The following is a 17,388-nucleotide window of genomic DNA, read 5'->3' as shown; positions in this document are numbered from 1 at the left end:
AAAGTCATAAAGTCATTTGGACCAGTGACTCAATTGCATCAATTCAAAGAAAGTATGTTATTGCAGTCAAGTGCTGGAAAGGGAGAGAACCCCAATACTGTTCATCAATGGAAGGTTTATGTTGCTGAGTTTACAACAGAGCAGAAAGCTATTAGTTTTGGCTTCAGACAGATGGTTCAAAAGTTTCAATTTAGAATAAATGGGAGTTCAGTTTCTCCTAGCAGGAGAAGCAGGTTTTTAGTTCGGAAGACCCAGTCACCCTAGCTGATATGCTTTTAATTTGTGCAGCTTCTAAGCCAGGAGAACTTGGATAGAGGTCTTCAAGTTATTAGAAATGAAGAAGTTTAGACTATCTGGATTGTCAAAGGTTCATGATCCTGGACTTGGAAAGAAATAATAAAACTGTCTCCACAGTCCACAGAAAAGGAGCTAAGAAACCAGTTAAGAAAAAACCCAAATAGTTCAGACAGAAACAAAAGATCTCTGGAATTGAGTATTTTTAAAAAGGACTGCACTGGGAAACAAGTTGAACCCTTGTTTTGCTGTTCATGTGTGAAATAAACTTAACAATCAAATAGAAAATCTTGACAAGAACAGAACAGTTATGTACTGCTGTTAAAGAACATATGCAGTCTCATGGGACTATGTTCCAGTGACTGGTAACTAATTGCAACAATTAAACATCGAGTCAGGTTTCCTTCTGGGATCTGACTTGCCCAGTATTCTAATCAGCTAGGCTCATAATAAATGACCTGCGTGTCATTAGGAGCAAGCATCAAGGGCAATAGGGATGGGGAACAAATGGTGGTTCACATCCAGTGAAAGAATGAGAAAAGAAACATAGTGGTTTCTACATTGTTGAAGATCATGGATGTGCCATCTATGCAACTGACTCCTTGTCAATCAAAAATGGTCCCAACTCAGCCTTGAACATATTCAATGACCAGTTTCCAATGCCTTCTGGTGAAGAGGGAAGTAAAAGGGGTGGAGGAGTTGCATAACTGGTCAAAGAAGATATCACAGCTGTGCTGAAGGAGAGCATTACGGAAGACTCCAGCAGTGAGGCAATATGGGCAGAGCTCAGGAATAGGAAGGGTGTGGTAACAACAATGGGATTATATTACAGGCCTCCCAATTGCAAACATGAAATAGAAGTACAAATATGTAGAAAGATCAGAGAAAAATTTAGGAGTAACAGGGTGGCAGTGATATCTGGGATTCACTTGGTGTTAGAGGTGCAGATGGAGCAGAATTTGTAAGTAGTAATCCAGGAGGGTTTTTTGGAGCAGTATGTAAGTAGTCCAACTTGGGAAGGGGCCATACTCAAGTTGGTGTTGGGAAATGAGCCGGGCCAGTGGGGGACTACTTTGGGAGTAGTGATCACAATTCCATAAATTTTAGAATACTCATGGACAAAGACAAGAGTGGTCCTAAAAGAAGAGTGCTAAATTAGGGGAAGGCCAACTATACCAAAACTTGGCAGGAGCTGAGGAATGTGAGAATGAGGAGAGCAGCTGTTTGAAGAGAAATTCACATTCGATATGTGGGAAGCTTTTAAAGAGAGGTTGACTAGAGTTCAGGAGAAATATGTTCCATTGGAAATGAGGGATAGAAATGGTAAGATTAGGGAACCATGGATGACAGGTGAAATTGAGAGACTAGCTTAGAGGAAAAAGGATGTGTACATAAGGTCTAGGCTACTGAAGACAGATGAAGCTTTGGAAGAATATCAGGATTGTAGGACCAATCTGAAATGACTAATTAAGAGGGGTAAAAGGGGTCATGAGATCCTTAGCGAGCAGCGTTAAGGAAAACCCCAAAGCCTTTTATTCATATATAAGGAGCAAGAGGGTAACTAGGGATATGGTTTACCCACTCAAGGACAAAGAAGGAAAGATATGCATGGAGTCAGAGAAAATGGGTGAGATTCTTAATGAGTACTTTGCATCGGTATTCACTGAGGAGAGGGGCATGGTGGATGTTGAAGTTAGGGATAGATCTTTGATTGCTCGAGGTCAAGTCGGCATAAGGAAAGAGGAAGTGCTGGGTATTCTAAAAGGCATTAAGGTGGACAAGTCCCCAGGTCCAGATGGGATCTATCCCAGGTTACTGAGGGAAGCGAGAGAGGAAATAGCTGGGGCTTTAACAGATATCTTTGCAGCATCCTTGAAAACAGGAGAGGTCCCAGAGGACTGGAGAATTGCTAATGTTGTCCCCTTGTTTAAGAAGGGTAGCAGGGATAATCCAGGCAATTACACACCTGTGAGCCTGATGTCAGTGGTACGGAAGCTACTGGAGAAGATACTAACGAATAGGACATATACCCATTTGGAAGAAAATGGGTTTATCAGCAGCATGGTTTTGAGCAGGGAGGGTCGTGTCTTACAAACCTAATAGAATTCTTTGAAAGGGTGACAAAATTGATCGATGAGGGGAGAGATGTAGATGTCATTTACATGGATTTTAGTAAGGCATTTGAAAAGGTTCCCCATGGAAGGCTGATGAAGAAGGTGAAGTCGCATGTGGTCCAGGGTGTACTAGCTAGATAGACAGAGAACTGATTGGTCAACAGGAGACAGCAAGTAGTAGTGGAAGGGAGCTTCTCAAAATGGAGACTTGTGACCAGTGGTGTTCCACAGGATCTGTGCTGGGACACTGTTGTGTGTAATATACATAAATGATTTAGAGGAAGGTGTAGGTTGCCTCATTAACAAGTTTGTAGATGACACTAAGATTGGTGGAGTAACAATTAATGAAGAGGACTGACAGAGAATACAGCAGAATATAGATAGATTGGAGAGTTGGGCAGAGAAATGGCAGATGGAGTTCAATGGGTGCAAATGCGAGGTGATGCATTTTGGAAGATCCAATTCCAGAGCGAACTATACAGTAAATGGAAAAGGCCTGGGGAAAATTGATGTAGAGAGATCTGGGTGTTCAGGTAGATTGTTCCCTGAAGATGACAACACAGGTCAGTAGAGTGGTCAAGGCGGCATACAACATGCTTTCCTTCATCAGACGGGGTACTGAGTACAAGAATTGGCAGGTCGTGTTACAGTTGTATAAGACTTTGGCTCGGCCACATTTGGAATATTGCGTACAGTTCTGGTCGCCACATTACCAAAAGGATGTGGATGCTTTGGAGAGTGTACAGAGGAGGTTCACCAGGATGTTGTCTGGTGTAAGGAGAGGTTGAGTAGATTAGGATTATTTTCATTGGAACGGAGGTGGTTGAGGGGGGACCTGATTGAGGCCTACAAAACACTCAGGATCACCAGTTCAAAGTGAGAGGGGAAAGGTTTAGGAGAGATATACATGAAAAGTTCTTCACACAGATGGTGGTGGGTACCTGAAATGTGCTGCCAGCGGTGGTGGTAGGGGCAGCAATGATAGAGTAATTTAAGATGTATCTATGAATGGGCAGGGAGCAAAGAGATACAGATCCTTAGAAACAGATTTAGATACAGGATATGGATCGGTGCAGGCTTGGAGGGCCGAAGGGTCTGTTCCTGCGCTATAATGTCCTCTGTTCTAAATGCCTTGCTACTACTTAGTTGTAGGTAGGTTGGAATGTAATTAAAAGAAGTCAATATCAAGTTCAGAATGGCAAATCACATTTGACAAATATATTCCAAGAGGAGGTGACTGATCTGGTGGGCGAGAAGAACCCAGAGGATTTACTTGATTACTTGAAAGAAATTCTATCATTTCCCCAATGATAGACCAACTGACCTGTGTTTTACTTTTTTGTATTCTTAATTAACCTGCTCGAAGAAATTACGTCCCCCTGGAGCAGGTAGAACTTGTAACCTGGGTCTCCTAGCCTAAAGTACAGAAAGAGAGTGCAAGACAGCGACAGAGGACTGTTGGTGAGTTTAATCTTATGAGTCACCATGCCCCAGGCAAGGGACAAGGTGAGAGGGCCAGCCTTCCTGGTGACATCAATCGGTACAGGAATTGTACCCGTGCTTTTGGCATCACTTTGCATCACAAACCAGCTAACTGCACTAAGCAATCCACCAAACTAGACTCTTGTGGTGCAGTGGTAGTGATCCTACCTTTGAGCGAGAACGCCTGGGTTCAAGTCCCACCTGCTTCTTTGAGCAGGTTTATTGGAAAAATAATTGTAGGGTTCTCATGTTTTTTCCCTGCTACACTGGCTGAACAGGATAAAACTGCTTTTTGCATGGTTACCAAATTCCACTTTGAAGAGATTTTTAAGAGGCTCTTGTTACACTGCGATATTGTCCCTACCTCTCAGCTGGCAGACCCAGTTTCAAGTCCAACCTGCTGCAGAGGCATGTAACAACATCTGTGAATGGGATGTGGATAGAAAAAGAAACATTAAGGGCTCTTGTGGTGCACTGGTAGTACCCCTACCTCTGAGCCAGGAGATCTAGATTCAAGTCCCATCTGCCAGGGTTTGAGGGTTTGATCTATCGGGAGAAGCTGAATAGGCTGGGGTTAATTTTCCTAGAGCGTCAGAGGCTGAGGCATGACCTCATGGAGGTTTATAAAATCATGGAGGGCATGGATATGGTGAATAGTCATGGTCTTTTCTCCAGGGTACGGGACTCCAAAGCTAGAGGGCATAGGTTTAAGGCGAGAAGGGAAAAATTTAAAAGGGACCTAAGGGGCAACGTTGTTACTCAGAGCTTGCTGCGTGTATAGAATAAGCTGCCAGAGGAAGTGGAGGAGGCTGGTACAGTTACAACGTTTAAAAGGCAACTGGATGGGTATATGAATAGGAAGGGTTCAGGGGGATATGGGGCAAATGCTGACAAATGGGACTAGATTAATTTAGGATATCAGATCAGCATGGACGAATTGGACTGAACGGTCTGTTTCCGTGCCATATAGCTCTATGACCCTGAGCTAGAGGTTGCATTACAACATCCCTGAACAGGCTGATTAGAAAATATCTTGAGAGAATAAAAATAGGCATACAAAAAAGGAATAACATACATTTATATTTGAAACCATCAACGATAAATTCCTGAAAAAGACGATTCAGGGACTCTTGTGGGGTAGTGGTATCATCCCTACCTCTGAGCCAGGAGGCTCAGTTCAAATTCCATTTGTTCCAGAGGCGTGTAATGCCATCTCTGAACAGATTGATTCTCATTTGGCACCTTCCCAGAACATAGGGAATTTTGGAAGAATACAACCAATGTGTCCACTGCACATCTATCTACCTCTTGTTAAAGATCTTTGCACATTCCATCATTTTTTCACTACACCCTTGCAATTTTCTTTGGTCCTCAACTATTTATTTTATCTTCTGTTATGGAACAAATGCAGACATCACTAAATCTAGTCCTGTTTCCTAAATTATTGATGCGTAGTGAACAGAACCAGAATAGTGTAGCATACTGCTACAACTGCTCTAGGAAACACATTCAATCCTTATTTTTCTTAAAGAGCAATGAAACTGTTGAATTCAATTGATCATATCTGCTATTTGGTATTCTTCCTCTTCCTGAGGTCTAATCTCTGCATTTTTCCCATCGACTTCTCTCATTCACCTCCAAAGAGAATATGTTGTCAGACGTGATCTCTCTTTCTGAACTCTGTATTGATGGCTTCTAATTGTTGTCCCTCCTACCTAACTTACTACTCTGCAGTTATCTGGTTAGCTGGGTCTCAGGTTTTGATAGTGCTTATTAAATTGAGTCATTTCCCAGTCCTTCTGCACACATCCAAAATAAGTACAATGTTTTCTAGAGCCTCCCCAGTTTCCTTCATGCTTTGATGCTTTAAGCTTTTTGTCCTTCTTGATCTCAGCAAATCTGATTTTCCTCCACTCCCTATTAACACACAACCCAAAACTTGTTCCTTTGGGCATATTGGAAGGGTATTCAAGCCAACTCCATTTGCCATCTCCTTTTGGGTCCCACTGTATATTTGATAATTCCCATTTAACTTTGCCTACAAATGGCACTTAACTGGGGGAATGAAAAGTGCTATGAAGCTGAAGCTAAATCAGAAAAGGATGAGGGCAACATTTGTGTGTTCCGTGCATTACATACCTGTAATTGTTTGTGTTGTACATTAATGATCTTTTGTGAATTACAGGAATGTTCTGTGTTGGCCGATCCCACTGACGAAGGACTGCCATGCTGAACCTCAGATTTAAAACAGAAGGACTGTGTAAAACTTCAAATCTTAAACTGCTCCAACTAGGTTTAATCACTACCACTCTTTTGAATTTCTCATATACTAAAGCGATAGAGGCAACTTCTCCCAAATGGCTAGCGAACTCCTGCCATTCTATGCCCAGGCTTTCCTGTATTACACAGCTTTACCAACTTCTTACACTCAGTTAAGACTGGGGAAGCTAAGATTTCTAATCAGGTCATAACCTTAATCCTCTATTCTATTGATTGTCATGTGTGCGCTTTCACAAACTGACCACAATGGCTTTTTGATGAGCTTTACCCTGCATCAAAAGCTCCTGGTCCCCTTTTTAATATATCAATCCCTGATCTGTCTTTCTCTTCCCACAACTTTACCTTCCCTTGAAAGGTTCTCCTTTCTTTATCCAACCCGTGCAATTTGTTTGTGTTTTTCACTCCCCATCTTGTTGAACCAGGCATCCAGACATCCTTTTTTTTTGCTCCCTCTCCCATGCCAACTGTAAAACAACTCCTTGGGTTACAAAGAACTATATTAAAAAATAACACTGAATACTGAGCTCGAAAACAAACATTTCCCAAACCAACGAAGTACAGTAAAAGCCGATAAACTAGTTATCTGTCCTTGCCCCTTCTCCATCCAACTGGGGCCTCCCAGATAGGCCACTAAATTCCTCTCAAAGAATTTTACTACTTGGATGCTTCATTTCTTGTCAATCCCTATGTTGTTCTGCCATCCATTTCTCTTTCTGAATGAGTGGAAATTACAGGCACTGAGATCTAGAGACCTAGTATTAACCAGCAGCTGCAACTATACGACTCTCTAATTTTAAACTACAATCTTCCCGATCTGTGTGGTTTAGTATCACATAATCAGACCAAGGTGCCCCATGGAAAGCTCTAGCCAGGGTGGAGTTGACTTAGGGATTCAGTGTTGCAATGATGCATTAAATTATAATGCTTGACACATGTACTAATTTACATACATTTCCTAGTAAGTATTTAATACTCACAGAAGGTGATGAATATGATAAGGAATGTTGTGGGGATGAACGAACTACGGGTGGTACACTCCGCCCTGGACTTGTGCCTGTAACACTGCCACCTGCAAACTGAAAAACAAATACCATTCAGTTAGGATATAGTACTGATGCAAGTTTACATCTACCATCCATTGTTTTCCATTAGACAAGATGGGCAAACAGAAATAGCATAGACTATAAAGCAGAGCAAAAAACTGCCAACTTCACTTTACTATATAAAAAAAGAATCTGTTTGACCCCAACTTGACTTTTTAAACAAGGCAAAATGGTAAAGTACACTATACTAAAAAGTTAATTTTAGAAAATTCCTATATAAAGCTGTTAACATTTAGGGCAGCACGGTGGCTCAGTGGTTAGCACTGCTGCCTTACAGCACCAGAGACCCAAGTTCAATTCCAGCCTTGGGTGACTGTCTGTGTGGAATTTTCACATTCTCCCCATGTCTGTGTAGGTTTTCTCCCACAGTCCAAAGATGTGCAGGTTAGGTGAACTGGCCATGCTAAATTGTCCCATAGTGTTCAGGAATGTGTAGGCTTAGGTGTGTTAGCCGTGGGAAATGGAGGGAGGGTGGGGTGGGATGCTCTTTGGAGCATCGGGTAGCATCCGTGGAGGAGAATTGACGTTTAACGCATAAGCCCTTCACCACACTCTCAACTCTGATCTCCAGCATCTGCAGTCCTCCCTTTCTCCTCTCTGGAGGATCGGTGTGGATTCAACAGGCCGAACGCCTGCTTTCACACTAAGGGGATTCCATGATAATAAGACTAACAACTAAAGATGCTGGAGATTAGAACAAAAAACAAAAATAGATCTTGCTAGAGAAGCTCAGCAGATCTGACAGTAGCTGTTAACATTTCAAGTCCACCGACCCTTCTTCACCATTCTGAAGGAGGGTCACTGGACTCAAATGTTAGCTGTTTTCTCTCCACAGAGGGTGCCAGATCTATTCAGTTTCTCTTGTAAATTCCGATTTTGTTTGTTTAAAAATTTCCACTCTGTTAAAGGACAGTCACTCTATGTTGAGTATCTAAGAAACTACTCAAGGGAATAGTTGAAAATGGCTGTTTACTACAGGATGTACAAATGTGATCACTTATTTAAAATTAATTATTGGGGTGGGGGCACCACCGGCAAAGCTGTCAGTCATTGTCAATCCCTAGCTGCTCTTGCAGTATTACGGATGAGCTTTCTTTGTGAGCCTCTTGCAGTCCATGTGATGAAGGCACTCCCAGTGTGTTAGGAAGGGACTTGAAAGGTTTTGACTCGAGAACAGTGCCTGACATTCTTGTCCTTTTGCAGGTTTAGGAGGAGCTACTAATCAAGCCTTGGCGATTTGTTTCTGTGCATCCTGCAGATACCACATGCAGCACTGTAGTGGAGGAATAGAATTTCATGCTTCACTATATTTCAAATACGCTCAAAAGTTAATTTGCTATCAACTCAGGGACAGGAAGTATTTTATCATACCAGTGTAGGCTGTTGTACACACTTATCTCTATAAAAGGTGATTTGTGGCAGTGCATCTTGGCTTTTGGTAAACAAACTATTTTGTTTTTGAGGTGAGTGAGCTGGACAAAGACAGCAGCTGCTCAAGGACAGCTTCGACTTTGGAAAATGATGTAAGAATATTTTTGCAAATTTGCAGTCACCCTTGCGATGCCCTGATGTGCTTACATTAAATGTTTCACTAGTTGATACTTAATTTTCTCAGAATGGTGATCACAGGCAGAACCAGTTCAATCTTCTAATTTCCAAATTTCGGAAATTCTGGTGGGAAGTCCTTAGGACTTTTCAGATTTTTTTTTTAAATGGACAAAATGCAAAACTAAAACTACAAGATAGGGCAGACAAAAAAAAAAGTGGGTGTGTCAGGGAAATAAGGTTTTCCTTTAGTTATGAACAGGGTACAGTACAGATTCTGATACGAGTAGATAAACAGAAAGTAGGGATTAAAATAATGACACAGTGAAATTTTTAGTTGCAGGAAATGATTACAGTCATAACACTATTCAAATGTCCAAAGTATTGCATATCACATGCAATACCTTTATTTTTAGATTTGGGCTTGGTATATTGATAATACTATCCGCTAACATCTACTAGCCTAAAAACACTACTAACAACTGGAAATAAGTGAAAGGGTTAAAATTCCACTAAAATGTTGAGGTAAACCAGTCTACATAATTTAAAAAATATAAATATAAAATTATGTATGGCCTCATTTATTTATTTTTACAAATAAATGAGAGTTAATTCTTCGTAAGTTTAACTCTTCATGAACACAGTCACTGGACAATAACAACAATAGGTAATAATATGCCCTTTATTTGTCATAGCTTTTAGGATGCTACTGACGAGGCAACCCACGCAATTAATAAACTGTTCAATTTAGTGACATATGGCTGCTAAAAACTTTGCAACGTACCTCAAAATAGTCACTAATTTTATGACCCCTTGGAGTGCCTTTGCCTACAAAGAAAACAATGAAGTATTAGTAATCAGTAAGAAAGTATTTCCTCAAGGTCAAAGGTGGATTTGACATTCCTCTCGCCCACAGGTTCTAAATAATAAAGAGCACAATCTAATCGAACAGAATAGGTTGCAACTGGATTGTTCAAGGCAGCCCACTTCAGTTAATGGTTCCATGGCCACAGACAGCATAAGATCGCAGCAAGTCAGGAAACCGTATCTGCCACTGAACTTAACTTGCATTCGAGGCTAGGCTGGCCAGAGGCTTCCTTGAGCACTCCTACTTCGCTTTACCTACAAGAGGGCTGTTGAAAAAGACACCAGTGATGCTACCAGCTCCTCATTCCTTTTCAATGCCAGGTCTCTCAGCCCTTGGGAATCACATACAGAGATTAATTTTAAATAGGCTATGTTTGTGATCAATGCCACCGCTAGGTGGAGCATCATTCACACATGTGCATTCAAAAGTTTAAAGTGATAGATCAAACTGCCTCAAAACATTTCCTTTGACCCACATGCAATTACATTGCAAATCTTTTCAGAAGTAATGGCAGAGGGAAACTTCCTTCAATTAGATTCACATTAGAAGGGGAAATCAAAGCTGCTACCAGTCCTGGTGCCATCACAGTATATATGTTACATTACATAAGTAAATACAAAATTGCTTCAGAACATTGCAAAACATATAACAAAAGTTTCCATGATCCTGCCTCCAGTAGCTCAAAAAAGGGTGACCTTATTATAATTGAAGCAAAATTAAAATAATTTGCCCTACAGTTTAAGCATTATGTCATTAAAACCATTTTGGCTGTAATTCCTGCAAAGGCAGTTTCATTGTCTCTTGTCCAGCATGCAAATACAAAACCTCACAGGGCTCCAGGTTCAGGTCTTGATTGCTGTTGTTTTTGACAGCAGTGAAAAGCTGCAAAATACATGAAGATCACCTAAAACTAAGGCTTCTGCTTCCTATTTTATCCATGTTAGAAATGCGCTTATGTAGGCCCTCACTTCCCTTGCAGCACTCTCACCATCCAAGCCATTAATACACCATGGAAATGCACTCTAGCACAAGTCACTATTTTCAAGAGAGAAACAGTTGAATTTTCTCTTCTTAAAATCAGGTTTGCTTGAAAGGATGGCAAAAATATAGCGTAAAAAGAGAATTGGATAACTACTGAAAAGTGAAAAACTTAACAGGACAGTAAAGAAAAATCAAGGAACTGTGAATAATCGGATGGCATTGCTAAAACAGCCAGCAGAGCCACAGTAGGCTGATAGACCACCGTATGTGCTGTGCTAAATTCCACAATTCTATGATCCACATTGAAATTACAAAGTTGATCCCTATGGAATCAATTACTTCTAAATTTTCTTACAGCATTTGCAGATTGCATTAAGATAAGCGAAGGACTGAATGATTGTTTATCTAGGAATAATTCTTCATCCATTTTGAATGCAGAAGCCAGTTAAACGCTTGGTAATCCTATGAAACACCTTAGGACTTTTTTACTACATTAAAAACACTATATAAAAGCAGATTTTTGTACACGGGCTAGTAGGAAATGGGTTTGTCTTTCCATGCCAACTTAGGAAACAAGATTTATCAGCAAACAGGCATTAAAATTATTTAAACTTGTGCAGAAGCAAAATGGCACCTTGTTCGATATGCTGTTGTCCCTTCAAGAAATTTTTCTTTAAAAAGAAAAGCAGAAGTGTTCTAAACCTAGTGTTTGCAAACAGGCTTGGGCACTATAAACATTAGCATAGCGTTGGAAATAAAAGGATTGCACTGAGGCTTACCTTGATTGGCCTCATTGTAGGGATCCGCCTTTCGCTTCCTCCCTCGCTGCTCATTTTGTTTCTTTTCAGGCGTCTAAGAGAAGGAATAAAAGATTTGGCCCGAAGTTAAAAACTTTCTTGCTCTGTAAAGTTTCAACATGCTTGAGCAAATTTTTAAACAGCCAATCACACTTGACTTCCTCCATGCATCAAATCCAAGGTAAGGGAAAGAGAGAAAAATAAATAGAAAGGACAATAGCAAATGGATTATAACAGGGACAACAGAGCCTTTGCTTTTCTCCAACATATAAATTAAGTGGGTCCTCCCAATGAAAGGAAGGAGCCAACTGCAATATGGAGTCAACTGATCAAGACCAGAACCATCACTGGTGCCACACCTACTCTTCCAGCAGCACCAGAATGCTTCCCTCTATGTTATCTCACTCTGCTAAAACAAGATGGTCTGGTCCCCAACCTGTAAAATAAATCAGATCCCTCAATTCTGAATACGCTCTTTTCCAAAGAATAGTTATAGGTACATGATCCATCTTATTAAAATCCCTACAGTGTGAAAACAGGCCATTTGGCCCAACAAGTCCACACTGACCCTCTGACGAGTATCCCATCCAGATCCATTCCCTTATGCCTATTACTTTACATTTCCCCGAACTAATACACCTAGCCTACACACCCCTGAACATTATAGACAATTTAGCATGGTCAATTCACCTAAACTGCATATCTTCTGGAGAAAACCCACACAGACAAGGGGCAAATGTGCAAACTCCACACAGTCTCCTGAGGCTGGAATTGAAGCTGGAATTGAACCTGGGTCCTTGGCACTGTGAGGCAGCAATGCTAACCACTGAGCCACCTGTAGATGCAGGTCAGCACAGAAATTTCAAAACATTTCACACCACATTGAGGAAAGAGAAAAAAAACTAGCTTATAAAAGAAAAAAACCCCATGCTTATAACATTACATTTGACTGGGTTTGGAGCCCCTCAACCTGGGGAATATGTGATTTCAGCATTACATCGGATATATAAAATATTCAAATTTGAATTTGCAAACAAGATACTTGTTCTGCTTTCAAGGATTGTACCAATTCAGAGGGCAGGAAACTGTAATCGACAGAAAAGACACAGTTCTAAGGGACAAGCACTATTTACTTATTCAATATGCATGAATCAGCAAAATCTTTACACGTCACAACCCAACAATTACTAACCTCAGATTCCTTATCACTCAGAGATCCCAAGCTACACAAGCTCTGGTTGGAAGACTCATTTACTGGCATCTACAACAAGAGAAACAAAAATAAGTTAGATTTTGTTTAATTAATCTCTGCTTTTGTAATCTGTACCTAGTTCAGTCATCAGGCGGAACAAATTGGACATGATAAAATTCTTATGTTCATGATGGATGTTGTCTGTAATGCCCTAGAGTAGAATAATCCACAGCAGGGAAATTAAATATTGATCCATTGCAGTGAGATTTTCTCAATAATGGTTTAATCTACACTGCAGATAAAAAGGTGAAAGAGCAAGCCTGCTTTTGATTCCTGTCATTTCTTGCATTTTACCAAATCAATTTAAAAGCTTACCAAAGTATATGTTAGAACCCAGTCAGAGTGCAGGCTGGATACTACATACAACAATCAATACACATGGCTTAGATTACAGCAGGAAATGCAGAATGACAAGTCACGCTTTGATTTAAAAAAAAGTCCAGAGATTCTGTTGCTGTCCACCATTAATAATCCCTGCTGGAAGAACGTTTTTTCAGACTCTGGGTGAGGAGAGATGAAGAGATATCCTCCAGGTAAAATAACTTGCTGATAGTCAATACATACAAGCATTCAGATTTCTCAACCATAACAAGATTAAAATCATGAATGCAAGAGTGAGAAAAATTAAAGCACATGAACAAATCTACTATTCTCTATCTTTCAGAGGTTTTTACAACATGACCCTTTACGTAAATCCCATGGGATGGTCAGCTGGCTGATTGAGAGGTTATTGCAACGTTAAGTTACATTTTACCCAGTGTCACTGAACCATGGCTGGAGGTTATGTTATTGCATACATCCTAATTGTACACTGTACAACTACCCCAAGCTCTGCAAATCAACAGTATTCTAGTCTCGAATATGTTGCAGTGTGGTGGGTAGCAACTCCACTGGTGAACCAGAAGCTCTGGACTCAAAGACACTCCAAAATTTGATGGTCATAAGATCCTAAGACACAGGAGCAGGAGTAGGCCTGAAGACCAAGGGAAGTTGGCCATTCAGACCATCGAGGCTGCTATGCATTCAATGAGAACATGGCTAATCTGATAATCCTCAACTTCACTTTCCTGCTTTTCCCCAGAACTCTAGACTCCCTTACTGATTAAAAATCTGTTTGTTTACATGAGCTTTGAATATATGCAATGACCCAGCTTAGTCTGCTCTCTACAATAAATAATTCCACAGCTTCACTACCTGCTGAGAGCATAAATTCCTCCTCCTGAATGTATTGTGGGATTTGCCTTCTTGTTGTGGACCCACTGACCAGAGGAAACAATTTTTCCACACCTATCTTGCCGAATGAGAGGTCATCTCTCATTCTTCTAAATTCCAATGAGTACAGACTCAAATCTACCACAAGGCAATCCATCCTTATCTGGTATCAATCGAACGTATCTTCTCTGGACTGCTTCCAATGTCAGTACATCCTTCCTCAGATAAGGGGCACAAAACTGTTCACGATATTCCAGCTAATAGAACATAGAACATTACAGCGCAGTACAGGCCCTTCGGCCCTAGATGTTGCACCGACCTGTCATACCAATCTGAAGCCCATCTAACCTACACTATTCCATGTACGTCCATATGCTTGTCCAATGACGACTTAAATGTACTTAAAGTGGGCGAATCTACTACCGTTACAGGCAAAGCATTCCATACCCTTACTACTCTCTGAGTAAAGAAACTACCTCTGACATCTGTCCTATATCTATCACCCCTCAATTTAAAGCTATGCCCCCTTGTGCTCGCCATCACCATACTTGGAAAAAGGCTCTCCCTATCCACCCTATCTAACCAAAAAAGAGAAAATGCTGGAAAATCTCAGCAAATCTTGCAGCATCTGTAAGGAGAGAAAAGAGCTGACGTTTCAAGTCTAACTAACAAAGCTTTGACAAAGGGTCAGTCAGACTCGAAAGGTCAGCTCTTTTCTCTCCTTACAGACACTGCAAGACTCGCTGAGATTTTCTAGCATTTTCTCTTTTTTGGTTTCAGATTCCAGCATCCGCAGTAATTTGCTTTCACCCTATCTAACCTTTTGATTATCTTATATGTCTCTATTAAGTCACCTCTCAACCTTCTTCTCTCCAACGAAAACAGCTTCAAGTCCCTCAGCCTTTCCTCGTAAGACCTTCCCTCCATACCAGGCAACATCCTAGTAAATCTCCTCTGCACCCTTTCCAAAGCTTCCACATCCTTCTTATAATGTGGTGACCAGAACTGTACACAACACTCCAAGTGCGACCACACCAGAGTTTTGTACAGCTGTAGCATAACCTCATGGTTCCAGAACTCGATCCCTCTAATAATAAAAGCTAAAACACTGTGTGCTTTCTTAACAACCCCGTCAACCTGGGTGGCAACTTTCAAGGATCGGTGTACCTGGACACTGAGATCTCTCTGCTCATCTACACTACCAAGAATCTTATCATTAGCCCAGTACCTTGCATTCCGGTTACTCCGACCAAAGTGAATCACCTCATACTTGTCCGCATTAACCTCCATTTGCCACCTCTCAGCCCAGCTCTGCAGCTTATCTATGTCTCTCTGTAACCTACTTCGTCACTATTCACAACTCCACCAACCTTTGTGTCGTCTACAAATTTGACTCCAGGATGAACATTTCTCATCAACCACCACCCTCTGTCTTCTTTCAGCAAGCAAATTACTGATGCAAACTGCTATATCTCCCACAATCCAATTCCTCTGTATTTTGTAGCTGAAAATGTGTTGCTGGAAAAGCGCAGGTCAGGCAGCACCCAAGGAACAGGAGAATCGATGCTTCGGGCTAATTCCTGAAGAAGGGCTTATGCCCGAAACGTCGATTCTCCTGTTCTTTGGATGCTGCCTGACCTGCTGCGCTTTTCCGAGGCATGACCGACCCTTCACAAAACCATGCTGATTATCGCTAATCAAATTATTCTTTTCTAGATGAATATAAATCCTCTCTCTTATAACCTTTTCCAACAGTTTACCAACAACTGAAGTAAGGCTCACTGGTCTATAGTTACCAGGGTTATCTCTACTCCCCTTCTTGAGCAGGGGAACCACATTTGCTATCCTCCAGTCTCTGGCACTATCCTGGAGACAACGGTTGACTAATATCTTGTATAGATTTAGCAAAACCCTCCTATTTAATATTCCATTCCCTTTGAATTAAAGGGCAACATTCCAGTTGTATTCCCTAATATCCGCTGAACTTGGATGCTAGCTTTTCTTTGATGATTCATGGACAAGGACTCCTGCATCCCCCTGTTCTGTAGCTTTCTGCAGTCTTTCTCTACTTAAATAATAATCAGCTCCTCTATTTTTCCTGCTCAAGCACACAGATTTATAGGTTTTTCACACCATCCAGCCTGATCTGCCATTCAATGATATTATGGCGGATCTGATAATCCTCAACTTCACTTTCCTGCCGTGTCACCATAACCTTGGTCCTTTCGATTCTTTACAAGCAGAGAAAAAAATTCTTCCTGATCTCTGTTCTAATTGGGTGACCACTTATTCAGAGATTATGCACACTAGTCCTAGACTCTCCCACTAATGGAGACGACCTCTCCTACATGTACTGTGTCAAGGTGTTTAATATGTTCCCAATACTTTGACTCATCACAAAATTTTATTACATTGTATCAAATTAATTAAAAAAAACACAATCAAGGAAGGCACATTGCAATGGCCAAACAGGTCAAGCATCAATTTGTAAATCCCTCCAATTCTATATTAATGGCAGGTAGCAAGAATAGGGGTATAACCTGGTCAGCCAACTGGTGGAAATACAGTTGAAGCTGTCGCATCAATATCAGTGCTGACTACAAAACGTATGTCACAGTGTGCAGGGCTTGTGTGGCAGTTGGCTAAAAAGCTGGTGAGGATCAGATTGGTGCTAACAGCATGGGGTTGATCTCTGTGCCAGCTAGGTTGGATTTAAGACCTTCCTTCTTGCCCTACTAGTGGTGGACATCAGGACACTATGGGTTACACCTGCTTTTGTGCAGAGAACTCACAAGGAAAAGAAGAATTGCCACAGGCAAAGTAAGTTACCATATTCGAGGAACTACCAGCAATGGGAAAAGCAGGAGGTCATGACCTTCATTACCCGAAAAACCTTTGTTAAATAAAAGCTGTCAGTATTTATTATAGGCATAGTCATAAGACAAAACCTTAGCATTTCCAAGCAAAGTAGTTGGAAATTTGCCAAATGCCTCTGATAACATGTATACTTTGCATAAATACTAAATAAAATATACATATTGAATGCACCAACAGAAAGAAATTAAATACACAACTCTGAATGACAGCGTTAACTTTGCTGTAATTTTCAGGAAACTCAATTTTATGTATCTTTAGTTATACTAAGAATTTTTCAGCAATGATTTTCTCATTTTTAAAAAAGCTTCCAAGTACATTCAAACTGAAACCATCTAAAATGAAACTATTTGGAAACAATAAAGGTCGTAACCATAAAACCTGTTCTTTGAACCAAAAGTATCATTTATGACACTTACATCTAAGTAATACAGTATTTGTTAAAATAATCTGAAATTATAAAGTGCAGCAGTAGACTTTTATACCCACAATAAAAACAACTTTAAATCTTTAAAATAAAAGTTAAGTGAAGAAAAGTATATTTTATGGGCTGAATGGCCTGCTTCTACACTGTAGGGATTCTATG

General features: G+C 40.6%; 1 protein-coding gene across 6 annotated transcripts in view; it reads right to left on the bottom strand.

Annotated features, from left to right (window-relative positions):
* tlk2 (tousled-like kinase 2) overlaps positions 1-17,388 on the bottom strand; it is a 207,382-nt gene that overhangs the window by 106,727 nt on the left and 83,267 nt on the right. For 5 of the 6 annotated variants that reach the window (XM_043675313.2, XM_043675314.2, XM_043675317.2 and 2 more), the window contains 5 exons: positions 12,657-12,725; positions 11,447-11,519; positions 9,603-9,646; positions 7,148-7,246; positions 6,030-6,125 (listed from right to left, as the gene is read on the bottom strand). In XM_043675313.2, coding sequence (XP_043531248.1) covers positions 6,030-6,125; positions 7,148-7,246; positions 9,603-9,646; positions 11,447-11,519; positions 12,657-12,725 — 381 coding nt within the window. The remainder of the gene's footprint in view (positions 1-6,029; positions 6,126-7,147; positions 7,247-9,602; positions 9,647-11,446; positions 11,520-12,656; positions 12,726-17,388) is intronic. The other variant, XM_087977931.1, reaches the window with a different exon arrangement.

The sequence above is a fragment of the Chiloscyllium plagiosum genome, unplaced genomic scaffold (genome assembly GCF_037043375.1).
Source record: "Chiloscyllium plagiosum isolate Xiang-an unplaced genomic scaffold, Cpla_swu_hap1 HiC_scaffold_32, whole genome shotgun sequence".
NCBI lineage: Eukaryota > Metazoa > Chordata > Chondrichthyes > Orectolobiformes > Hemiscylliidae > Chiloscyllium > Chiloscyllium plagiosum.
Note: the sequence above shows the minus strand (reverse complement) of the source record. Positions and strands in the feature narration are given on the sequence as shown.